Source organism: Phocoena phocoena, chromosome 18 (genome assembly GCF_963924675.1).
Source record: "Phocoena phocoena chromosome 18, mPhoPho1.1, whole genome shotgun sequence".
Classification (NCBI taxonomy): domain Eukaryota; kingdom Metazoa; phylum Chordata; class Mammalia; order Artiodactyla; family Phocoenidae; genus Phocoena; species Phocoena phocoena.
Window position 1 is genome coordinate 68,585,967 of NC_089236.1, and position 26,706 is coordinate 68,612,672.

Genomic DNA, 26,706 nt, shown 5'->3' on the forward strand with positions numbered 1-26,706 from the left:
ATATATAAAATAGATAACTGATAAGAACCTACTATATAGCACAGGGAACTTGAGTCAATACTCTGTAATGACCTATATGGGAAAATAATCTAAAAAAAGAGTGTATATATGTATATGTATATGTATTACCGATTCACTTTGCTGTACAGCAGAAACTAACACAACATTGTTAATCAACTATACTCCAATAAAAATTAATTTAAAAATTAAAAAGTAAAATAAAAAATCTTTTTATAGGAAAACAAACAAAAAAGTTAAATTGGTCATCTTGCTGTTTGTTTTCTATTTGTCTTATCCGTCTTTGTTCCTTTTTCCTGTCTGTCTTTTGATTAATTGAATATTTTGATGATTTCATGTTACTTTCCTTGTTGGTTTATTAGCTATAGCTCTTTGATTTGTAACTTGAGTGGTTGCTTTGAGGTTTATAATGTCCATCTTCAACTTAACACTGCCTGCCTTCAAGTGATATTATTCCTTTTCACATACAGTATAAACCTTATTTCCATTTTTCCACTTTTTAACCTTTTTGCTATTGTTGTTATTGTTTTTTTTAACATGTTATGAACCCCACATTACATTGTTGTTATTTTTGTTTGCCAGTCAGTTATCTTTTGTTAATTGAAGTACATCTGATTACCAGTCAGTTATCTCCTACAGAGATTTAAATAATAAAAAATTCTTAAAACATATATTAACCATACAGTTGCCGTTTTGGTGTTCCTCGTTCCTTTGTGTAGACACAGATTTCCATCTGATATCACTTTCTTCCTGCTCGGAGAGGCCTTCCTTTAACGTAGCTTATTATGTGGTTCTGCTGGTGGTGAATTCTCTGAGCTTTCATGTTTGGAAATGTTTTTATTTTGCCTTCCTTTTTGAAAGATGTTTTTTGCCTGGTGTAAAATTCTAAGATGTTTTGAGTCTGTTAAAAATCTTGCGCCATTGCATTCTCACATTGTTTCTGGCAAGAAATCTACTGTCATCTTTATCTTTGTTACTTTATATATAATGTCTCTCTCTGCTCTGGCTGAGTTTTAAGATTTTTTTCTATATCATTGTTTTTGATAATTTGATTGTGATACGCTTCCATGCAGTTTTCTTCATGTTTCTTATGCTTGGAGTTTGCTGAGATTCTTGGATCTGTGGGTTTATAGTTTTTGTTAAATTTTGAAAACTTCTAGCCATTATTTCTTCTAATATTTTTCCGTTTCTTTCCCCCTCCCCTGCCACCTCCTCTCCTTCAGGACTCCAATTACATGCATATTAGGCTGCCTAAAGTTACTCTGTAGTTCTCTAATGCTGTTAATTTTTTGGTAATTTTTCTTTCTGTGTTTGATTTTGGATGGTTTCTATTGCTAGTTCTTCAAGTTCAGTAGTATTTCTTCTGCAGTGTTTCATTTGCTGTTAATCTCATCCAGTGTGTGTGTGTGTGTGTGTGTGTGCGCGTGCGTGTGTATGTTTGTATCACACTCTGTAGTTTTCATCTCCAGAAATTTAGTTTAGGTCTCCTTAAAATCTTCCATATCTCAACCTTTTGAACATAGAGAATACAGTTATAATAACTGTCTTTATATCCTTTGTACTAATTCTAACATCTGTGTCAATTCTAGGTCCCATTTGATTGTTTTTTTTTCTGGGGGGGGCGTTGCTTTTTTGTTTTGTTTTGGGTTTTTTTTGTCTAATTATGGGTCCTGTTTTCCTGCTTTGTATGCCTGGTGATTTTTTCTTTTAATTGGATGTAAGATATTGTGAATTTTACCTTGTTGAGTGCTGGGTAGTTTTGTATTCCTGTAAATGTTATTGAGTTTGTGGGGGGGGGGATGCATGTAAGTTATTTGGAAACAATTCAGTCCTTTCAGATCTGGCTTTTAAGACTCGTTAGGGTAGGGCTGTGCAGTCTGGGGTGAATTATTCCCTACTCCTAAGGGATGACCCTTCAGTACTCTACCCAGTGCGCATGAGTCATGAGGTCTTCCCATCTGGCTGGTGAGAATAGGTAGTATTCCTGGCCCTGTGTGAGCACCAGGCCTGTAACCTCTAATCCTCTGTGTTTTGTTTGTTTGTTAATTTTTTGTCCCATCTTGGCTACTTTCCTCACAAGCACACGTTGATCAGTACTCTGTTGCCTACTCAAGGGTAACCCTCTGTACTCTCCTAAATGCCTTCTACTTTCCTGTGAACTCTCTCTACCTTGCTCCCCTGCACTCTCAGCCCCGTCTGTTCAACTCCTGGATTTTGCCAGGTTCTGCCTATGTTCTTTCTCTCTGCACCATAGCCTGAAAACTTGCTCAGGGCAGAGGCTGGTATGGTCATAGAGGTCATGATTTTAGTTTCCCGTCTCTCAGGGATCACTGTTTCTCATTGGTGTCACAGATCTTCAGATCTGTCATGTGTCTTTCCTTTTCTTTTCTTTCTTTCTTTCTTTCTTCCTTTCTTCCTTCTTTTGTTGTTGTTTCATGTAGGAAGATAAATCTAGTCCCTGTTACTCTATTTTGACCAGAACTAGAAATCTCTAAAAATTAATAGGTTTTAAAAAAAAAGCCACACTTAACATATCTTATAACTATACCCATATATAAAATTAATAAAGTAATTAAGATCAATATGAAAAATTACATTCAAACGAACTATTACTTTGAACAAAAATTCTTTGAACTATTACTTTGAACAAAAATTCAAAGTAAAGTCATTTCTTGTAGGAGCCAGCCTGCAGAAAAATTCGTTTGTTGCAGTGAGTTCTAGACACTGGATAGTTTTTTGTATCATATTTTACCTGGTTCCTATATATCTTACAGTTGATGATGAAATAGTTCTGCTGTGTGCAGTTTTGACTTCGAAATAAGAAGAAGAAAGATGAACTTTTGTTGAGTCTTTTTAGAGGAGCAGCATATTATGTTGCAGAAAAAGCACAGGTGTGGAGTCAGATGGACTTGAAGTGGAATCCCAGACGTTTGACCTTGGGCAACTTCAGTAAGCTCTCTGAGCTTGGCTTCCTTCGTGTGTAAAACAACCATGTTGTTGTGAATATTAAATGAGAGTATATGAAGCACCTGTCCAATGCCTGGCACACAGTAGGTGCTCAGGAAATGGACTCTTCGCTGTCCCCCTGCCCGATGTCATGTAAGTGACTCTCTTTTAATAAGACCCTTTCCAAAATACCTCAGATATTTTAGTTGCCTACAAAATCCAACTGAATTGTCACTCACCAAATAATAGGGGAAAAAGATGTTTAGGAAAAGAACATAAAGGCTTCGGGGACAGCGATCCATCTTGCTTTGCCTTTGATGCCTAGGCATTAAAGCCTTTCTTCTCGAAGAGTATGTCAGTGCAGAAAACACACTCCAAAAGGGGAAGGTAACATTTAACAGGGTATCAAAGGAAAATAGGGAGGCTGACTGAAATGTAGGCAAGCAGGGGAAGATGGGGCTGAAAAGCTGTGTTGAAACTAAATTGTGGAAGATAGGTGTCATGAGCTGAATTGTGTCCCCCGAAAATGTGTATGTTGAAGCTGTGACGCCCAGCACCTCAGAATGTGACGGTCCTTGAAGACAGGGCCTTGAGAGAGGTGATGAAGTTAAAATGGGGCTGGGGGAGTGGGCCCTAGTCCAGTCTGAACAGTATCATTTTAAGAAGAGGAAACTGGGAGATACCCAGGGGACATGAGAGCCTGTGTGCACAGAGAGGAGACCTTGTGAGGACACAGCCAGAAGGCGGTCGTCTGCAAGTCAATGAGAGAGGCCTCAGGAGAAACCAAACCTGGGACACCTTCAGCCTCCAGAGCTGGGAGGAAATCGATTTCTGTTGTTTAAGCCACCCAGTCTGTGGTACTTTGTTATGACAGCTTGAGCAAACTCTTACTTCTAGGCCTTCAGATCCCAGCAGGGGAAGTTCCTTGATTCCGTGAGTCCTCCTGACTAGGTGTGGCATTTCTAGAAGCCCGTTCGTTTTAACCAAATCCCTCGATAGTCAGGTAATGTGGATCTGTAGCCGTGCTCTGGAGACCGGCAGCATGATTTGAGTAAGAACAGGAACGTGTGGCTTGGTTGAAGGAGTTGCGGGGGTGAGGTTAGAGATGGATGATTATAGCTGTGACCCTCCAGAGACCCGTTGGCGGGAGAAGAAAGTTTATGGTGCTTTTGTTGCCTTTTTAAGTCATCTGGAGCTTGTTTCTGTTCTGCCTGGGTTGAACGAAGAAGTGATTTGTCTAGGATGACCTAGACGAACTTCCTTTAGTCGAGCAGCAGCCCTATTTTGCTTCCTGCCCCCTCCAGCTCATCCTTTTTTAGTGGTTTAAGTCCTTAGCATGCAAGGCCTTTCCCCTCAGCTCTGCACATACCAATCTGACTGGTAATGGGGAGGGTCCCGTGGGCCCCGCTTTCTCACCCAGGCCAGTTTGGCTGTGACGTAACCGATGCCTTGGAGCGTTGTCGCCGTAGAACTGTACTAGACAGGCTGATCAGGCCGGTGTGACGTTCCCAGGCCTTCATGGTTTAAAAGCCACATGCGTGGTTGGCTCAAGTTGCTGCCTGTATTTGATGAATTCCACAGAAATGCCAAAAGCAGGAGAGAGGTGTCTTAAACCAATTCATAAAATTGGCTGCTACGTTGCCAGCAAGCATCTGTTTGGTCCTGGGTGCCTTGCAGATGCTTAGGTAGATTCCGTGGCAGAATTGGCAATGGTGGAAGACCTCAGAGGTGCTTCCCCTGAGGCAGGCTTGGAGGCCGACAGAGCACGGGCTGGCAGGCTCACGAGTGGACGCTCAGTAGCTACAGGAAATCCCTCTAGAGTTCTTCGGTTAATCCTCTCGCACACAAACACAACTGTGTCGACCCTTCTCCACTCGCCCACATCCTCCAACCCTCAGGTTTTACAGGGGTAGACGGATGGTGTCAAAGAGGAACTGTCTTATCTTCCCGGTGCAGAAGTGTAAACTGACGTACACCTACCGTTAGCCTTTCTGCTCCCTCCCTGCCGCCGCTGGAAAAGCTCTTCTTTCTGTCTCCAGTGCCCTATGTTTTAGAGCTATCTTTCCGCACCATCCCAGGTGTCTTAGGATATTGGTTATCTTCTTACTCATACTCTCAACACCTCCCTCCGCCCTTTTTTTTTTGGCCACAGCACGTGGCATGCGGGATCCTAGTTCCCTGACCAGGGATTGAACCCCTGCTCTCTGCAGTGAAGTACAAATTCTTAACCACTGGACCGCCAGGGAAGTCCCAACCCCTCCCCTTTTTAAGCACCCCCAGGTCCTTCCTGTGGAAGACAAGCAAATCAATAGTACTTTTATTATTTTATTTATTTATTTTTTTGCGGTATGCGGGCCTCTCACCGTTGTGGCCTCTCCCGTTGCGGACCACAGGCTCCAGACGCGCAGGCCCAGCGGCCATGGCTCATGGGCCCAGCCACTCCGCGGCACGTGGGATCCTCCCGGACCGGGGCACGGACACGCGTCCCCTGCATCGGCAGGTGGACTCTCAACCACTGCGCCACCAGGGAAGCCCCAACAGTACCTTTATTTGATTCTTCCCCCTCCTCCACACACCCATTCTCTGGGCTCTTCCTTCACAGCCAAGCTTCTTGGAAAAGCTGTTCATCCTTCCTGTCTCCTCACCGTCCACTAGACTTTCAGGCCCCTCTCCAGGTCCACTGACCGGCAGATACTCTAGCTCTCATCTTGTTTGATCTTTCAACAGCTCTTGATGTTCTTCCTTCTGGAAACACTGTCTTCCTGTGACTACCGTGACATGACTCTCTCCTTACGTTCCTTCTGTCCTTGTCTGCTCCCGTCGGCCGTTCTAAGGTAGACGCGTCATCAGTGCTGACGCATTTCATCCTCTGGACTCCACGAGGCCGTCTTGTGCTCATGGAGGCACAGTGCTCCATGGAGCCTCTAAATGTGACATCTCCCGCCCAGGCTCCTCTGAGCTTTGGATGAGCGTGTCCCACCATTTTCATACTGTTTCTTCTGCATGAAATCCAAGGGCACCTCTTAAAATGAGAGTGTCTAGAAGCCCTCCGTCCTGGCCCTCTTCCAGTACTCCCTGTCTCTCATTGGCAGCAGCATCCATCCAGATGCCTACGGCAGAAATCTCAGTGTCATCATTCTGGTTATTGTCTCCTTCTCGGCCACCACATCTAGCCCATCGGTAAATCCCACTGGATTTTACCTGTTACATTTTTCTTTTCTTTCTTTCTTTTTTTAAAAAAAAATTATTTATTTATTTATTTTTGTCTGCGTTTGGTCTTCGTTGTTGCACACGGGCTCTCTCTAGTTGTGGCGAGCGGGGGCTACTCTTCATTGCCGTGCACGGGCTTCTCACTGCGGTGGCTTCTCTTGTTGCAGAGCACGGGCTCTAGGCGTGCGGGCTCTAGAGCGCAGGCTCAGTAGTTGTGGCACACGGGCTTTGTTGCTCCGCAGCATGTGGGATCTTCCCGGACCAGGGCTCGAACCCGTGTCCCCTGCATTGGCAGGCGGATTCTTAACCGCTGTACCACCAGGGAAGTCCATGTTACATTTTTCTTGATTCCACCTAATTTTCCCCAACTCTGCTTCTGCCTCCTGGTCCAAAACACCATCTTCTCTTGCCTGGACGACTGCAGCAGATAACCTGTGTCTATTCTGACTCCCTCTTTCTGTTCTCACACTGCCAGCGTAATCCTTTCAAAGTGCAAATCTGATCGTATCAGCCCCATATTTAAAATTCTTCCCAGTGTTCTCAGGATAACGATGAAGTGTCTTAACGTGGCCTCTTTAGGGTCTGGCCCCTTCCTGACCCACCAACCTTGTTCTGCTGTCACGTTGGTCTCCCCTAATGTTAAGTGACCTGGACAGGTGTTTTTACTGCGTGTCTTCAAAGCTTCTTCTCACCTCTCTTCAGATTTCAGCACAATGTCACCTTCAGGGAAGGCTTCCTGCTGCATCTACCCCACCTGTAACTGGGTCACATCTCTCTATCCTGACACTCAGAGTCTTCTGGGACTCCCCCTTGTTTCCTTTGTCTCAGGTACTTCTTTACCTTTCTTGGGAAGGTTTTGTTTCCTGTCTTTCTCACTAGACCATATGCTCCATGAAGCAGGCGCCATGATTGGTCTCCCATCATTGTATTCCCAGAACCCAGCAGAGCGAAACAGTGATGTTGTTGAATGAATAAATGGGTTTGAAGAGCAGGGTTTGAGTCCCAGCCCTGGGCAGCTATGGTCTGAATCCCACTTTTCTCATCTGTCAAATGGAGAGATTTTTCCCACCGTTTAGGATTCTTGGGAGAAAAATAATTCATCTCACAAACGACGGTTGTTGTTTTGAATGATTATTCTCTCTCATTTTAAGGTTGAGTCTTATGAATTGACAGTGGAGTTGATCCTAAGTCAACTAATGCCTTTATTGTTTTTCTCATATAACAGAGTGGCAGGGGACAGGGAGTATAGAAATGAGAATTTCATTAGAAAATCATATTTATTTGAAACGGTGGTGGGGAAGATGAACCTGAATAAATAGACACAAATTTTTTTACTTTTCCTTTTTTCATCATGAGAATTCTGAGTGATCGTTGAAGGTAATTTGGATGATATAGAAAGGCAGAAGAAGAGAAGAAATCACCCATCTTCCCACCTCCCAAACACATTTTCCCACACTCTCAAATGATTCATCAGAAGTCAAATTACGGGATGAAAGAGTATGTATATGGATACTTTTTAGGCTTTAGATAATTATTCCCTAATTGGTCTCCAGAAACGTTGTGCCAATTCATACATGCACCAGTAGCGTAGGGCAGTGTCCACTTCCTGGCACCCTTGCCACGTCTGGGTTTATGAAATACAGACATGCACTGCATATCTAGGTGCGTATTTAATGGGTAGAAATGGTATTTGATTAAATTTGCATTTGTAGTGCAAGTTACTCCTGAACGTGGACATTCTCTTGTTAGCCATTGGCATTTTTTTCTTCACCAATTACCTGTTATTCTTTGCATAATTTTCTTTAGGAGTGTTTCTCTTTTTCATATTTACTTACAAAACCCTCTTTACATTAAGCCCATTAACTTTTTAAAAATCATATATGCAAACGTGAGCTTCAGTAGACCCCTTTCACATGATCACAAGTTCAAGGGTTAACTTATACTTTATTAATGACAACTGGTTTCTCTCTTCTTTTAAAATTTTGCCGCTTGAATTGCATGCTAAGGAGAATGTGTGTGAAAAGAGTCTGGACTTTGAAGTGGGACAAACCTGATTTCAGTCCTAGTTCTGCCACATTCTAGCTGAGGGCCTGGGACAAATTATTGAGCCTCTCCAAGTCTCAGATTTCTCTCCTGACTAACAGGAATCCTCTCGCCTTGCTCTGAGAGGTAAATAGCTTATGGATGGAGCCTTGTGCAAAAGTATGTTCTATAAATATTCACTCCCTTTCCGTACCCTTCAAAGATGTGCTGTTCTGTACGTACATCTATGTACATGGATTTTGTTTCACTAAGGAGCACACATATTTTACTCCGTTTATAGCCAGATGTGCAATCACGCGTTAATATTTACTGAATAGCTAACTGTGTCAAAGTACCAGTGAGAATAGAAAAATTCTTAGTGAACCGGGCACTATTTGCATCTGGGAGAGATTTTTAATTTTCAAGCTCAGGGATAATATTAGCACGTTCGGATCCGTTCTATAAACATGGGAGACAATGTAAGTTACGGCATTCTGGAGGGAAAAAAAAGGCACAGACCGCTTCAAATCCTCAAAAATATTTTGATTTTAAACAGCTCCTAGTGGAGTCTCAAAATACTTGCACTCTCTCATTGCGAATTGATGTCTCAGTCTGTTCTCTTTTCCTTTGTAGGTGTGGCTGGATCTCTTAAAACCTATTGTCAAGCAGATTAGAAGTAAGTATAAACCCCCACCCCCACCCCCACCCCCACCCCCACCCCACCACACCACCCCCGCCTGTTTAACAGTGATGTCAAATATAAAGCCGGACGTCTTCCTTGTCTAGGCATCTCCTGCCCTGTGGTGTCAAGCACTGGGGCCATACTTTCTTTTTTTACCCCGTGATTGCGTTTCAGCATCCACTAATCCACGTACTATTAAATGTATCTCCTGCAATTTTAACATGTAACAATTTGGTAATCAAAACTTGGAAAACAAACGTCATTTTAATTAAGACTAAAGCAGGCTCTTGAGGCCCAGAGCAGCTGAGCTCGTCCGGTCTGTGCCCGTTTCTTACTGTCACTTTGGAAGGGGGGAGGTGGAACCATTTATTCATAAAACTGCTATTAGGTTTTCCGTGCTGCCTTTTCAAAGCCTGTGAGATCAGAATGCAAGAGGTGTTTGGAAAAATAAGGCGCGCAAAAGTGTGAGAGAGAGAGAGAGTGTGTGTGTGTGTGTGTGTGTGTGTGTGTGTGTGTGTGTGTGTGTGTGATTGGCAAGCAGGACAGAAGGGAGTCTGCCTTGCATTTAGACCATGTTGTCGAAGGAAAGATAAAGGAGGGTCTAGGAGAGAAGTAAGGAAAGGGAACACTTGCTTTTTCCCTCCCTTCTCATTGTACGTCAGCACCAGACCATCCTCCCCTCTCTCCACTGTGAGGTCAAGTTAAGAGACAAGCTCTCTTCTCCAGTTCATCCCAAATTGTCCCTCACTGCAGCCAGAGACCAGGCAAGAGACTGAGGATGGTAACAAAACTGCATTCCTTTAGTTGAACAATCACACAATACCTCTTGGGGTCGGTTTTATGTCTGATTAAGAAACCCCACCAGTGCAGTGGTTAAGAATCCGCCTGCCAGTGTAAGGGACACGGGTTCGAGCCCTGGTCCGGGAAGATCCCACATGCCGCGGAGCAGCTAGGCCCGTGCGCCGCAACTACTGAGCCTGTGCTCTAGAGCCTGCGAGCCACAACTACTGAGCCTGAGTGCCACAACTACTGAAGCCCGTGCAACTAGAGCTGTGCTCCGCAACACGAGAAGCCACCGCAGTGAGAAGCCCGCGCACCACCACGAAGACCCAACACAGCCAAAAATAAATAAACTAAGTTTATTTAAAGAAAAGAAACCCCACCAGGCTACTTACAGCAATTTATGTGGCTGTAATAAACAGGCACACTGTGTTGAGTGGGCCTTATGCAGTTGAAATTGATATTGATCTTCTATCATTTAAATTAAGCAATCGTTAATGCAGAAAACAAAACAGCCGTTGTTCAGCGTTTATTGGGTGGCTGGCCTAGGACTAAGTGTGGAGGACACATTGCTGTGAGAAGCCGCCAGGCCTGAAGGCCGGAGGAAGCACAGCATCTAAAATGATGACATTTGTTCCCTCAGTAACCCGCAGTGGGAGCTGCTGATGGTGGAAAAGTGTCAGACCCAGGACAGCGGCTGTGGTTTGGTTTAGCACCGGAGCAGAGGCTCTCCTTTTCATCTCTGTGGGCTAGGACTTGCCCCGTGTGACAAAGCTGTCATTTTGCATTTAGTGCTGGCATCTTCCTAGCTTCGGGTTTTCTAAGGATCCAAGTAGCCTCATTTAATTCCCCATCTGTGAAAATTGCTGGGAAGAATGAGTTAGACCTTCCCATGTTCCCCATTTTGTTCTTGCTATTTTGTGATCCAGAATTGACACGCGAGGATTTCTGTTAATTTTTAGAATGGTCAGCGGAAAGAAGCCCAGCTTCTCTTGGTTTCCGTATCCCTGTGCCTTGTTTTTTTTCCTCCTAATTTTGTACGTATCGCCAACATCTTCATCTTCTGATACATCATTTGGGGTTTTTTCCTCTAAATTTGAGTGTGTTATAAAAATTAAAGTACAACATCTTTTGTGATGGTGAAAGGTAGGGCAAAAAAGACATTTTTTACTTTTATACAACTGCTGTTAAAATTTGGATTTCATCATAATACCTTGTATTTCATAGAACATAAACTTTTGCTGTTATTCCAAATGGCAGAACCTGTAAGATTGCTTTTGTATCGTGGCTTATACAGCAAAATAATCTCTGACTCAGGTTACAAATTATTATTTTATAATCTATTTGATGTTCTGTTTGAATTCTGGAAAGTTACCTGTCTCATTCCCAGTCTTGCCCTGCCCACCCCCTCCCAGATCTGCTTCCTAATTTCGTTGGAACTTATCGATAAGATGGTGTATGAGACACTTAGTAAAGGCTTTGACTGACTGTGATGAACACAGTAGCCGCTGTACCTTGGAGAGAGTTAGAAATAATAAATTATGTAACTGATTTACCTTTTCGTTATCTCTTCCTTAAGCTGTCTAAAGCCTGTATTTGGGCTAAAACAGACAGATAAATAAATTTTTGAAGACACATGCGTGCTTTTAAAATCTGGGTACAATTTACGTCTCCAGGGGAAAAGTTTGATGCCTCAATGTAATGCGCCTTGTCACAGTATGTTTTAAAAACCGGGTATCTGGAACTTCCCTGGGGGTCCAGTAGTTGAGACTCCGTGCTTCCAACGCAGTGGGCGTGGGTTCCATCCCTGGTCGGAGAACTAAGATCTTACATGCCGTGCGGTGTGGCCAAAAAATATAATTTTAAAAAACCCAAACAGGTGTCTGTCTCCCCACAATAAGAAAATGCGAATTAGTAACCAACGTAACCAGCTATTAAGTGACTTGGATGTTGGCAGAAGTGCTCTGGGCAGCTTGGAGTAAGACTTATTATTTGGTATCTAATATACCCTCGTACATCTTTAATGGCATTTGAAAGACAAATCAATAAATGCTTTACTGCTTTTTCCCCCCTTTCTAGGGCCAAAGCATGTCGTTGTTAAGTTTGTGGTGAAATTCTTTCCACCTGACCACACACAACTCCAAGAAGAACTCACAAGGTTAGTGGTTTGGAAACTGGGTATTTATTGCTGTGGAGCAGAGAGAGTGAATGTTCTAAGTCAACTGATGAAACATTTTCCCAATGTTTCCTTGACCAGCATCTGCTCTGTGCTTGACAGTTTAACCTTCCTCCCTCCAAGCTGTGTTTTACAAACATGGGAAGAAAGAAAGTACCACAGTTTCCCTGAAAGCTGGTTTCTCGAAGGCTGTGCTATGAAGTATCTGGGCTTATAATCTGTTACTGTCGTATTTCCCCCTCTTATACCTGTCACATCACAAGACAGTTTTGGGAGATGAATCTCTTCTGTGAAACCAAGATGTGAACTCAGTTTCTCTCTGTTGCTGCAGTGGGTGAATTGACATAAACTGTACGTCAGTTTCTTTGAAGGTGTGGCCAAGTGGGAGGAGTGTGGCCAAGCCCTGCCCCTGGTAGCTGTGTGACCAGCCGGTTACCAAACGCCCCTGCACCTCTGTTAACGCCCGTGTCAACGCGACCGCAGTGCTTGCTTGGCCAGCGTGGTTTTGAGGATGAATACTCGTATGCGTAGAGTGCCCGGAACCCAGCAGGGATGCTATGAGTGACAGCCTCCATCATCCTCATCACCACCACCCGCATCTTCATCCCTGCTACTACCCATTTTATAATTGACAGCAAGACACGTGGTATTCCAAAAGAGCAGAGCCTGGTGGGAACGTGCGAAGATAAAACGCCTCCCTTTCAGGACTACACTGCACTAGTCTGACCAGCCAGATTCCTGCCGCACATGCCTTTCCAGCTTCAGCTGTTCGAGATGAGGGCTGTCACATCTTTCTTGTCCCTCTGGGTTGAGAGCCCAGTATTTTGGGTGGTTGAGTTTGTTAAATGGTTCGTCACGTATCAAAGAGATGAAAACATTCGGTCAACAGTATTGATGGAGTATACGTGGTGTGCAAGCCTTGTTCCAGGAACGGGGAGCATACTGGTAAAGAGACCGGCCTGACTTTCATGGGAACAGACACAATGATTAAATAAACAAGCAAAATATCAGATAATGGAAAGAGCCTTTAGGCAATGGGAGTAGATGATGTGATAGAAGGTGACTGGTGATGACTTTACCGTGCTTGGTCTGGGGTGCTTGGGCTGAGAAAGTGACAAGGATCTGTCAGTCATTTTCAGAGGAAGAGCTCTCCAGGTAGAAGGAACGGTTAGGCAGTGCCCAAGGCAGAAACAAGCCCCAGACGTTCAGTTACCTAAAAGAGGGTTCTCATGGCAGGAACACTGAGGGTGAAGTGCACTGAGGTGGGGCAGAGGCCCAATATACGTAGTGTTGAGAGACTGGTTGCCAGAGATACCGAGGGGAGGATGACAGGAAGAGATGGCAGTCACCCAGGCCAAGATGATGGCGGCAACGGAGGTGGTAGGAGTGGAAATGGAGAAAACACGTGCATTTGGAGCACGTGCTGGAGGCGGGGTCGATTTGAATTTGTGACAGGCTGTGGGTGGAGGCCGAGGGAAGGAGAAGGGATGCTTAAGATTTTGACTTAAGCAGCAACTAGATGGATGGGTGACGACTAGAATGCGAAGGGGTGGAGGGAAGTAGAGGACTGGGGAAGGTGGAGAGTCAAGGGTTTGGTTCTGCCAGATCATGTTTGAGGTCCCTGCTGGACATCCCGGGGCTGCGTCAGGAGGGGCACCAGGTACACGAATGTGCGATTCCAGAAAGAGAGGGAGGCGAAGACTCTTCCCATGGCTTCGCGTGTTCTGAATGAGTCACCGCTGATAGCTTACCTCCACTTTCATCCCTCCAATGAATGAAGCAGCTAAGTGGCCAGGAGCTGCAGAGGGCCGTAAGCCTTCTGGGAACCACAAGCCTCCCGTGGAGAAGGGGCAGCTGGGGCTGCCACCTGAGTTCCAAGCTGCCGACACCAGTAGCATCTTCGTGCCGTGTCCTTATTGGGGCTACCGTGTCTCAGCTTCTGGGACTGGTTTCCTGTTGTTGAATGTATGTTGCTCGAAGCTCAGAATATTGAAATGAATCTGAAGGCCAGTCCAGCCGTTGGTCAGTGGCGTGCCTTTTCCTCCCGCATTTCACTGGGCCGTCATCCTGCTTAGGAAGTCGGCGGCATGAATTACCACTGCCCCCCAACCCCAGTCCTTTCTCCCCATTCTACTTTGTGATGAGTTTTGCACCTTTTCAGTTTTTGTGAATCATCATCTCTAGAGATTTGTGATTTTCTACCATTCTGGTCCTCGTTATAAAATTCCAGACAACTTGTGAGCATCAGGCCGTGTGCGTGTGCCTGGTATTTTGCCAGCTGTTCCGACCGATCTGATAAATTCCTCAAGTGACACAAGCTCAGCTGGACGTAGCAGGTTTGGGGGTTTGTTGTCGCTGTTTTCTGGCTCCCAGTGTTAACTGACATTTTAGAAATCTTTTGCGAGGAGAGAATTCCTTTGGCTCTGGGGTGATAAAATTGATAGGAAGTTTAGAAGCTCCCCGTTGCTTTCCGCTTTGTCACAAGGTATGCCGGGAAGGCGACTTCCCAGATCCAAAGTGGTGTTCTCCCACACTCTCAAATTCCTATTCAAGCAGAAAGGTAAGGATGGGACCATTGAGATGCCAGGCAGTTTTCTATGGCAGATGGTGAAGGAGGGAGCGTTTGGGAGAAGCCCTATATGGACACTACTTCATAGGCGGAGGAGGTGCAGACAAGAGTGAGACAGAGAGAAACGGGCCCGCAGTTCGGCAGGCTTTAAGTGACTGGAGCTGCAGCTGATTCTCCGGGCCTCCAGGAGTAGCTTTCGGCTTCCCATTTATATAGATCGAAGATTAAATTGCCCTTTGCTGTTAAACAAGAAGCTGAATTCCTTTCTATTTATTGAACTACCCTCTCACGGGAGCTCTTGTCCTACTGACATCAGGGCTCAGGCATCTAGAAGGAGAAAAGTACCGACTCCCAGATGCAAGTTTAAAACCGCTTGGGGGAGGGGTCTTTGGAAAAGAAGTTAGCAGGCTTTCTTCTGGCAGAGCTCAGAATCACTTGGCTGTGCTGGTGAGGTCAGACGTACTCCACTACTCTCTGAGCGTCGCATCTGACGTGGGATCCAGTTTCTACTTGGCTGTGTTCTTAAAGGTGCAGGGACCTATCAGAATTTGCTGCTCTGCGGGGCCTGCTGCAGTGTTGCCCTTTGGCTGCCAGAGACCTCGTACTGTACACTGAAGAAGGAAAGAAAGACGAAGAGCTCCCGGGTGAAATAAATTGAAACAGGCATGTTTAAACCATGGCATCGAGATGGGTGTGATTTCCTGCCCTGTGGTCCCTGGAAGTGACAGCCCCTCTGATTGGCCCTGCCGCTGTCATCGCCTCCCTCCTCACATCCATCCTTCCTCCAAGGAGAGTTGATTCCGTTTTGAGCCCTTCATGTGAATTTGATTGGAGCTGCTTCCGTTTAGAATGCAAAAGGTGCTGCGGAATTTCTAAAGTTAGCCCTGCAGCCAGCGTGCGGGACTTACAGCTGTCTTTACGAGAAGATGAGACGGTACCCAGGAAGGTCTTTCTCAGATTACAAGGGCCTTAGCACAAGTCAGCGTAATCAGGGAGTGACAGAGTCCTCCCGCAGTTGGCAACGGGGCGCTCGTCCTCTGTCTAAAGAGGTGAGCTCTCGGAACCCAGCGCCGTGTCGCCACCCACAGGAGACCCTCCCCAGAGGCCCCGAAGCCTGTCGGACCCTGACCCTGAGCCTGTCCCTGGACACAGCATCCTGTGTTTGAACTGGTAGCTGTTACCATATTGGAAACATCATGCTTTTAAAACATACGTTCTTCCTACTTAGGTAAAAACTAACCACACAGATAAGAATTAAAGCCTGTCGTTCTAAGTGTTGGCTTCAAGAAACAATGACCACTGCCTAATCCAGAGATATGGTTTGTACCACATCTTCCCATATAAACCTATGTGCTGATGTTGTGATTACTTTATATGCTCTGCCATTCTCTACTGTGACTTTCCAAGGAGAGAGACAGAGACAGAGAGAGAAAAGAAAGTGAATGAACGAATGAATAAACATTACATTGGGGGGGTGGATAAAGGTCAACTGTTGTCAACTAGTGGATCTGTGGGTGTTGTTTTGTTTTGTTTCTGGTTACAGAATGCCTCTGTAGTTCTTTAGTTCTTAATCATGGAATTTCCTAAACGACTTAAAGGGGATTCATTTTTCTTTTATTTAAAAAATTAATTGCTAACATATACTGAATGTTTTCATTCTGGTCACTATGCTTTCCATGTATTATCTCATTTAATTCTTAAGGCCACCTCTATGGTTAGTCGTGTTAAAAGCCCTTTTTTTTTTGGCTTCCCTGGTGGTGCAGTGGTTGAGAATCTGCCTGCTAATGCAGGGGACATGGGTTCGAGCCCTGGTCTGGGAGGATCCCACATGCTGCAGAGCAACTAGGCCCGTGAGCCACAACTACTGAGCCTGCGCGTCTGGAGCCTGTGCTCTGCAACAAGAGAGGCCGCGATAGTGACAGGCCCGCGCACCGCGATGAAGAGCGGCCCCCGCTTGCCACAACTAGAGAAAGCCCACGCACAGAAACGAAGACCCAACACAGCAAAAATAAATTAATTAATTAATAAACTCCTACCCCCAACATCTTCTTTAAAAAAATAAGCCCTTTTTAAAAAAAAAAATTAAAAAGAACCCTTTGTTATTATAAAAGTAGTCAATGTACAGTGTAGAAAGTTAGAATATACAGGTAAACAAGACTAAGAAGATAAAACTACTGTGTTCTTGCTGCCCAGAGCTGAGCGTTATTAACACATCAGTGAGAGAGCCTTTCTGATTTTTTCTGTGCATATACATGTACTGTTGATCTCATCTGGTACCGTGGCCGTACTCAAATGTCCCCCTTTGTTCCCCAGATGTCGTTTATATCTGCTCATCTAACGTGAAATTCACTGTAGGACCACGTTGCATCTGGTTGTTATGCCCTTTGGACCTCTTAATCTAGCAGAGTCCCTCTTTTTTTTTCTCTTCGTGATACCATCTTGTTGAAGAAACTGAACCGGTCATACTATAAAATAGCCTACCTGGGGCTTCCCGGTGGCGCGTGGTTGAGAGTCTGCCTGCCGATGCGGGTGACACGGGTTCGTGCCCCGGTCCGGGAGGATCCCACATGCCGCGGAGCGGCTGGGCCCGTGAGCCATGGCCGCTGAGCCTGCGCGTCCGGAGCCTGTGCTCCGCAACGGGAGAGGCCACAGCAGTGAGAGGCCCGCGTACCGCAAAAAAAAAAAAAAAAAAAAAAAAAAAAGCTACCTGCTAAATTTGTCTGGTTGCCTCCTGTTTAGCTTATTCCTCTGTCTTCTGTATTTCCTGCCAACTAGACCTTAGTTCTAAAGGATACAAGTTAAACATTCTTGGCTAGAATCCCATCCTAAGTGATGTCGTGTGTTCCCTGTTTCATTAGCGATGCTGAGATTGATCACTGAGTTAAGGGTGGTGACATTCTGACCTTTCCATTGTGACGGAAAGTCATATGACTTTGTATGCAAATGTCCAAACTCCTAAGTGGTTTTTATACTGATTAACAATCCTTGCCAAGTCAGTAATTTCTTTAGAGGTGTGGGATGAGGGTTTTATAATTGTTATTTTTGCTGTGTTATTTGTCGGTGTTCTTCTGTAAAGTAGAACTTTGCCCCATCTACTTAGATTGTCTGTATATCCTGAAATACCCTTCCTACTGGAGAGGCAGATTACATGCCCAAGTTTTTGCCTTGGGTTACCAGTTTCCTAAAAAAGAATTTCTTGAATAGACTCCTCAAATGGTGATACAGTCTACTTTTTCTGCTTTCTATTTTTATGACTATTATAATGGACTCATAAAGTTTTATTAGTTCCATGTGTTTCAGTTCACTTTAATCATTCTTTATTGCTACTCAAGTTGTCACAACTTTGGCCAGTGGCCGCCCCTTCAAGGTTTTTTCCCCCCCTTTTAATATAACCCATTTATATTTGCAAGCTGCCTTGCTCTCTGGCATAACTAGATCTTCCAGGCTTGCTTTTACCTTCCTCTGCCCCACACCTGGAACCTACCATTTCTGCAAGGTCCTACCTCTGTATCCTTCTCATGTGAGAGCCAGAATCTGGTTGCTAAAGGTTGCTGCCGAAGTCACGCTCCTTCTAGACAGTGGGCAAAACTAGCAGATATCTTTCTAAAAATCTGGGCTTCCCTGGTGGCACAGTGGTTCAGAGTCCGCCTGCCGATGCAGGGGACGCGGGTTCGTGCCCCGGTCCGGGAAGATCCCACGTGCCGCGGAGCAGCTGCGCCCGTGAGCCATGGCCGCTGAGCCTGCGCATCCGGAGCCTGTGCTCCCGAAAAAAAGCCACTCTTGTGTTTCCAGTTCCATTGGCAAGGCTCTTCCTAACCATGATAGCCTACTGTTATTGTCTGAGCCATAAAGCCATTTTTAAAGTATACTCGACTGATCTGTGAAAAAATTTTAAATGTGTGCTATACCCTGCAAAAATAGGGTGGTAAGTTATAGTCTTAATTACTTACGGCTGTATCTCTCCTTATAAAATGGAATGCATTACTCATTGTGTGGAAAGATTGCAGCATATGTCTCCCGGTGCTTGAAGGGAGGTGTGAATATTTACATTGCAGCCAGTAGCACCAGGAATTCATCCTTCCTGCGCAGACTTTCTTGTTCTTTGGCTTGTATTTCTTTAGGTCCGCACTGTGTGGGCAAGTTGCCAGCGAGCAAAGTGAGCCTGACTTTGTTGCCAGACTCCCCACCCTCTTTACTTGGCACCCATCTCTGTGTGTCTGACGCCCGTCTCTCTTCGTATTCGCAGGTACCTATTTGCTCTGCAGGTGAAGCAGGACCTGGCTCAAGGCAGGCTGACGTGTAGTGACACCAGCGCTGCCCTCTTGGTCTCACACATTGTGCAATGTAAGTTCCGTTGGTTTCCTTCAGAAATCCTGTGGGAAATAACACAGTGGTCTGCCTGGTGGGGAGAAAACTGACGTCCACTGAAAGCAATACTGTCTTTGTCTTACACTGCTCTTAGCATGAAACCCAAGGGGTGGAAAACAGTACTCCTAACTTTGTGTATATGTACTCCCCCACCAAACGCTGACCCGGGAATTTTGTGTTCTGGTGTTTGTCTCCTCTTTCTGAGGACTACGCGTTTGTTGAAAACTCAGTTGACTCAAAGGAGAAGCTTGGCTACACGGTGGCAAAGTAGACTGAACTCGTTCTGTCCCGTTCTTGCATTTAATATTCATCATTGAATATGGCCCATTAGCCTTCGGACATAAAACTGTCAAAGATTTCCCTTCTTGTATTCTGCTCAAGAGTTCAGTAAACCAAGACACATGAAGCTGGACGGAACCCAAGTGATGCTTGAAGCTACATATTTTAACTTTCTTCCTCTAGACAAAGGATAAGTTAGATTGTGCTCATTCGAAGGCTTCCTGACTACTCACCTGGGCATTTTTTTTGTCTTGGTCAAGGCAGAAGTTACTTGAAATGGAATATACACATTATGTTTCAGGAAGGAAATTATGTATCTAGACCAAGGTCAACATCTAAAAGCACTAGTATAAAAAAAATGGTGCTAGCATATCATTCTAAAATTTCCATTGTATACAAAGTAGTCCCATATAATCAGCCCCATCCTGTCCAGATAACTGCCCAGTTAACAAGCTTTCCACAGGTTTGTAGGAAGGGTCACTCCCAGTAGTCAACAATTACCTTAGTCCAAAATGATGCGGTGTTTCTAGAGACCATGCTTATCTTCTTTTTTGTGCATGGCCATTGTTGAATATCTGCCAGACTTAGTAGATGGATGTTTTCTTATTAATTTGAAAACCTGATGTGAGAAAGAAAAGACAGGCCGAAAAGAAAAAAGTAGGGAAACTTTTTATGTTCCAGCTCTGTGTATATTATCTCATTTAATTCTTATAACAACCCTGTGAGCTCAGTACTGTTATCCCCATTTTAAAATGAGGAAGCTCTGACACAGAAAGTTACATGACTTTTGCCTTTCCCGTGTTTGGTCTTCTCTCTTCTTACAGCGACAGTGGACAGAGGAGGGCTTTGAATCAGGCAGACCTCGTTTCTGTTAGTTGATTGTTCACCCTGGCAAGTTACTAAGCCACCAGCCTCTCCTTCCTTTGGAACAGGGGGATAATAGAATCTGTTTCATAACAGATGAAAATGAAATGATACCATCAATATTCAGCATATGTTAGGTGTTCAATAAACATACCCTCCTTTCTTTATCCTCACTCACCTAGGGCCCTCCCTTTCCAAACAATGGGAAATTTCGACATAAAGCTTCCTTACTGGAATAGCAACTTCAGCAAAGGTCTCTGACCCTGGGCCTTTGGTGAGAGAAATTTAGTCGGCTATTCCTGATGCCATTCGGCCTTGTAGCCCCTTCCTCCTAAGGCCCTTCCTTTTTAAAGAAAGAGTGAATCTTCCTTTTTAAACAAGGAGTGAATCTTGCTTGCACACATGGGAAGTGGAGGGTCACGGGAATCCAGAAAACCATGTGCTCGGTCTGACGGACCCCTCACCCCCAGACACCAACAAGGGGCTCAAAATCCCCTGAGAATCTTGAGTTCTCCAAAGGAAATGAAATAGGTGGGTTCAGAAGTATTTCTGCTATATCTATACTCTGTGATACACAGTTGTGTGACACACTGTTTCTATAACCTCATACTTAAAAAGCCCCATTTCTGTATTTTTAAGCATCCTGTACATTCTGTCATGGAAGGAGAAATTTCACAGAGTCCTCTGTGAATAGTGTGTTCATTTAAATTATTGGTAGTTATTGACGTCATCAGTAAGGTAGGAGAGGTCAACTCATCTCCCTTCTGCAGAAGCGATATTAATGCTGATGGAAAATTATCTCTCGTGAGCTATATTTTCATCTCCTCTGTATCTATACACGCAATCTGATTTTTAAAAAAATTTTCCTCCCTTTTCATTTGAATTCACGGAGTCATCTTTCACATAGTCTGTAATTGTTTTCATCGGTTCCTCTGTTGCTGGCCTTAGGTATCCCCTGTATATATTTCAGACTTTTAATACTCTCTAGTTGATTATGAATAGACCAAGTGGGACAAGCTGGTGAAGAGAAGAATCAAACACTATTTGGACCTGACGTAACAGAGGAGGCATGGTGGGGCTAGATTTCTAGCAGGTTGTGTGTGTGTCCATTCTGAGGATTGTACCTGGCAGAACAAGTTTGTGCAAACACATCCTCATGAGACTTCTCACAGGATTTGGGGGTGGGGGTGGTCTTCTTATTTTTTTGCCAAGAGTAGACTGCTAACAAAGTTCGTGTATACATCAGCTGATACGACACCTTTAATTAAAAATAGTCATATCTTGTACATTACAGTTCTCAGACTCTCCAGACATAAGGAGGTGCCTACTTCCACGTTTCCAAGAAGAGAGCATGTGGGAGAAAGTGGATTTCACAGTCGTGTTGCCCTTGCATTTGGGGAGTTGAAAAGCAAGTGACTCTGAGGAAAAGACAGTTTAGGCATATTGACCCTGATGCCAAAGGAAAAACTGGAATTCTTAGCTCGTCCATGTTGAATTATGGAAAAGGCTCTGTTATAAAATCCATATATGTTAAGAAACCCAAACTTAAAACTCGTAAGAAATTTAGGATTTAGGTGAGTCCCCTCTCCCTCCCACATACGCAGTCCATCTTCATTATTTGCAGATGGCATGTTTGCAAATTCACCTGCTCTCTGAAATTTATTTGTAAGCCCAGAATCAACACTGTGAGTGCTTTCACGGTTACTCGCAGACATGCGCAAGAGGGTAAAAAAATTGGAGTCGCCCCTCCCTCTTCCCCAGTGGAGGTCGGAGGAGGTGATGCTCTGCCTTCTGGTTTCAACTGTCATACTGGATACAAGTGTCCTTTTTGTGATCTCTTTGGAGCCACGCCTTTTGCATTTCTGTGCTTTCCGTTGATTTCCCTGTTTTAAATGGCCCCCAAGCATCGTTGCTGAAGTGCTATGTAGTGTTCCTGAGTGCAGGAAGGTTTCGATGTGCCTCACGGAGAAAGTAAACACAGCTGTTTACGGGTATAGATAAGCTTCGTTCAGACGTGAGTTACGTGCTGCTGGCCGTGGGTCCAGTGTTAACGAATCAACGAGGTACATAAAGTAGGATGTCTTTCAACAGAAAACAAGGTTAGTTGGTGAAAATGTTTCAAGGGTCTTGCAGGAACCTAACCCTGTATTTCCCCTGGGAATGATGGTTTAGTCTTCACTAACTCGACGTGCGTGGGGACTTGATGCAACAGCACTACCGTGAATAATGAGATGAACTGTGCTTGCTTGAGGCCGGATAGGAGGAAGTGCAGAAAAGACAGTGTCACCATCGCCGTGGCAAACCAGTGAGGAGGATGGCAGTATGGCCACTCCTGCACAGTTTCCTGTGATGGAGGGTGGCAGCTTTACTCAGGGAAGGTGAAATTTGTTCACAAAGTGCAACTAGGAAATAATGTTATTGATTTGCCATGGCAGTGAGAAGCTAGTGGGTGACTGATTCTTCCAGTGGCCCAGCTGGTGCCAAGCAAATATTCTCAGTGGCTGTGATTTATAGCAACACATAGGCCACATCCTGCATGATCACTGGGGTGCGTTGCCCAGAGTGTGACAAGCTGCTTCACGTGACAAAGTGAAAATTAGGCTTACTTTTATTGTAAACAGTTGGACTCTGGTCGTTTTATTAAGCTTGTTACACAGACTATATGATAAAGGCACGCTGTTCCATCTGTATTAAATTGCTGTAAACTGAGCTGGAGCTAGTGTTAAGGTACAATTATTCATTTAAAGCTCTATCCTTTAGTTTTCCAGATTAGAGCAATTTGGGGACTTGAGAAGATTATGCATTCACTTCCTTGTAGACTACAAATTTGTAAGAATTTGCGATCTGATCTGTCATTTCTGACAACACAACTACACAAAATTTAAGACACTTGAATTTATGTTTGCCAAATTAGATTATGTACGTTTACCCCTAGTTATAATCGTCTTTTCTCTACATGGTAAAGCATTTGGGATTTGCACTAATAATTGCTATACGTGTGTCTCCAAAGTTGATTTTGTCAAGCCCTGAAATTCTGGGGCTTATTTAGAAGTCAGAAGGCCTTAATCCACATAACTGGAATGTACTGCCTGAAGTAGAAGTGAACCCCTAGTTGGGGTGGGGAGGAAAGAAACAAACCAGGAACACGGATGGCTAAAGATGGATGATTCTGAAGTTTTCTTTCCAACTGGTAGAGATGAGAAAAAGCGGAAACTGTCATCTTACGTTGGCACGGTTGTTAAATATGCCCTTACAGCCACCGCTTCTCACATCTAGCCCTTAGGATACCTACCAGCTGGGATTGCCTTGTGTTGTCTGCTAGTTTTTCCGGTTTGCTAGTTGGGGAACAATCTACTGGGAGTATAACAAATTGTGAAGTATTAATCATATGTGGCTGGTTTTTCTTTCTCTCTTCCTTTGTAGCTGAGATTGGGGATTTTGATGAAGCATCGGACAGAGAGCATTTAGCAAAAAATAAGTACATACCTCAGCAAGATGCACTAGAAGACAAAATTGTGGAATTTCACCATAACCACATGTAAGTCTCCTTTGTTGCTTCCTACTTGCTTTGAGCTCCTTCTCTCTGTCCTTCGACATACGTGGATACACACACACACACACACACACACACACACACACGTGACTTATTGGGAAGAAATATACAAAGGGTGAGGGAAGAGAGCGCAGAGGCTCAGTGAGTGTTGTTTCTTATCCTGGACTATTGGTAACACAGGTTACCCACTCAAGACCAGACCTCTGGGCTCCTCGCTTGCTTTCCTATGAAACCAGAGTAACACTGGAATTTAGGACACCCCGTGCTTTGGAGTAAAAGGAAGAGTATAAGACCAAGTACCAGGAAATCAGGAAGAGGACACGATAACTAGGGACAGTATAAGAATATTGTGAAAATGGAGAACCTTTGCGCCACGTCCATTCTGGGTTTCTGTTTTGATCAATAAAATATTTTCAAAGCCTTCTCTGCTCCTTTTGTTTTCGTTGTTGTCTTTCAAGGAAGGCACTTGAGTCTTGGTGATAGTGGCCTTGACAGTGTTGAACTTTGCAAGTTTAGGGCTACTGTAAGTGACTGGAAACTTGTTTCAACATGGTCGTGTTTTGCTTTTATATGACCTTAAAGGAAACTCTTTGAGATTCCAAAAAACTGGCCGAGTTTGAGATAGACTTTTGGGGGTTTTGTGTTACACAAGCAATAGAGCTTTTGTTCCAGTTGCTCAACTTCGGATTATAATGAATGGGAGGCCTGGTGTCATCCGATCGGGTAGCCCCATTGTTGGTGATGAAATGCCTTTTTCTTTCCGAAGAGAAGATGCTTAATCTTGAATTCATAGACACGGAGAATTCAAATCTCCTGGCCTTTCTCTTGAATTTTTGTTTTGTCAGTGGACAAACACCCGCAGAATCGGATTTCCAGCTCCTGGAGATTGCCCGCAGGCTGGAGATGTACGGCGTCCGATTGCACCCAGCTAAGGACCGGGAAGGCACTAAGATCAACCTGGCTGTGGCCAACACGGGGATTCTAGTGTTTCAGGTAAGAGCGTTTAGAACCAGCTCGGTTCCCCTGGTGTTGCAGAGATAAGAGTTGGCCCTTCAACTCTGATTCCAAGTTGGGTGGTCCAGGCTAAGACCTCTGAGAGTTATTTTTAGGTGAACAGGGAAAAACAAACCTCATCTCAGGGTTTCCTGTTTCTGTCCAGACCCTCAGACTTGCAGATTTCATTTCCTTTGCTTTGCTCTGGTTGGGGAATCCAAGACTGCAGGTTTGTTTGCAGGTATTGCCTTTGTAGGATCATAGAAATCCCAATCTCTCTGTTGACCTAACTTTGAACATAGTATAATGGAATCAAGATTTCAGATCCCCAATATAAACACGTTTTCACACTTGCCCATGATAGTCATCTGACTTTTTTTTAACCTAATTTGGGTTCTTTTTTTTTTTTTTAACCTGATTTGGGTTTTACCTAAGTTAGCTTGTTTGTGGTTTCACATTTACCTAACTTAGAAGATGTAGCAGTTTTATAAATTCACAGAAGCTACGTCCATGTCCTGCTGTAATTTTGCGGCTACGCACATGCTGCTCTTGGACCCTTACCTGTGTTTTACATGAGGACATAGCGCTCTGCACTCTGAAGCGTGTGCACCCTTGACCACACTGCCGCTGTACTGCCATTGACTGATGCATCTCTTTTTCTTGACAATTTCATTGAAGTATTACTGACATGCAATTAAGTGCACACATTTAAAGCATGCTGTTCTTAAATATGTATAAGTTCTTAAATATGTATATCCTGTGAAACCGTCAGTGAAATCAAGACAGTGAACATATTCATCACCCCAAAGGTTTCCTCAAGACTTCTTTCTTTTTTTTTTTTATATTGAAGTCGTTGGTTCACAATATTATATTAGTTTCAGGTACATGACATAGTGATTGAATAGCTTATAGGTTATACTCCATTTAAAGTTGTTATAAAATATTGCCTAGTAATAAACTATAATGGAAAAGAATTTTTTAAAGACTATAGATGTTTACATATATATATATAAATACATATAACAGAATCATTTTGCTGTATACCTGAAACTTACCCAGTATTGTAAATCAACTATACTTCAATTAAAAAAAAAGATACCTAATTTAAAAAAAGAATATATATATATAGCCTAGATTCCTTGTGCTGTACAATATATCCCTCAAGGCTTTCTCTTTTAAAAAAAAGTGCTTTGGTTTCAAAGGGGTATGAAGAAAGCATCTGACCCTATTTCATCTCATGAAATAGGGTCAGATTTCACCCAGTTTTGAAGGTGTAAATAGGTGCATGACCTAAAGCTCTTTTTTTGAGCTTTGCCAGATTGGGTTACATTTCCCCCTTCGTATTTTACCAAAGTAACCCCAGTGATTCTTTGCTCCTGTATCAGATGTTTACGACGGACAGTAATTACCAAAGGGTCCGTGTCCCAAGAGAAGTTGAAGTTGGGTTTCCTGTGGGACACTAGGAAGTGACATTTTGTGAGCAGCATGGTATTGGAGGGGGTGACTGTCCCTAATACCCACTGACCTGCAGAAATAATCTAGGCGTCCCTGATGAGATCAGTCCTACCATTCCACTTCAAAGTCAAAACGCTTAAACATTTCTAAAGATCATAGTCGGGGGGAAGAGGTGCCTCGCAATTGAATTAATTTGCTTGGATTGTGTTTGAGACACTTGAAGTGTTGAGAATTGTTCCGTAATGTCATCATATACAAGGACAGTATCTTGAAATTAATCTCCTTGCCTGTGCCTAATTGCTTCATTCTAACCAATTTAAACGAATGGTTCTGGTGTTCAAACGGGCTCGAGGAATTCTAATTTCAGTTGAGAGGACGGCACAGATAGGAGCTGGTATCTGGCGACTCCCCGCTGTGTCTCCCCCACTCCCACCTGGCGATCAAAGATGAAGATGTGTGCGTCCCTCCCGGAGACTGTTCTCTGGCCTCAGAGACACGCGGAGGGTGGGGTCTCCCCTCCCCGGCCCTGCTTGTGCTGTTGGAAGCAGAGCCGTGTGGACGGAGCAGGTGATCGCTAACCGCTGTGTTGCTTCTGTGGCTATAACAACAGCTGCTGGTGAAGGCACATGCCCGGGAATCTCATTCTGCTGCGGTAACCGTGTGATTTCGAGCAAGTTAAAATCTAGCCATGCTGCAGTTTCCACAGGTGTAGAATGAAGATAATAAATCCAGCTCCCTGGGTTCCGTGTAAGGCTTCACAAGATAAGGGCTGTAGAGGACTTGGGACAGTG

General features: G+C 44.1%; 1 protein-coding gene across 1 annotated transcript in view; it reads left to right on the forward strand.

Moving 5' to 3' along the window:
- The window catches only part of FARP1 (FERM, ARH/RhoGEF and pleckstrin domain protein 1), a 230,693-nt gene that overhangs the window by 138,822 nt on the left and 65,165 nt on the right, over nucleotides 1-26,706 (forward strand). The window contains exons 3-7 of the mRNA XM_065895894.1: nucleotides 8,830-8,872; nucleotides 11,738-11,816; nucleotides 18,650-18,747; nucleotides 23,338-23,452; nucleotides 24,313-24,460. Coding sequence (XP_065751966.1) covers nucleotides 8,830-8,872; nucleotides 11,738-11,816; nucleotides 18,650-18,747; nucleotides 23,338-23,452; nucleotides 24,313-24,460 — 483 coding nt within the window. The remainder of the gene's footprint in view (nucleotides 1-8,829; nucleotides 8,873-11,737; nucleotides 11,817-18,649; nucleotides 18,748-23,337; nucleotides 23,453-24,312; nucleotides 24,461-26,706) is intronic.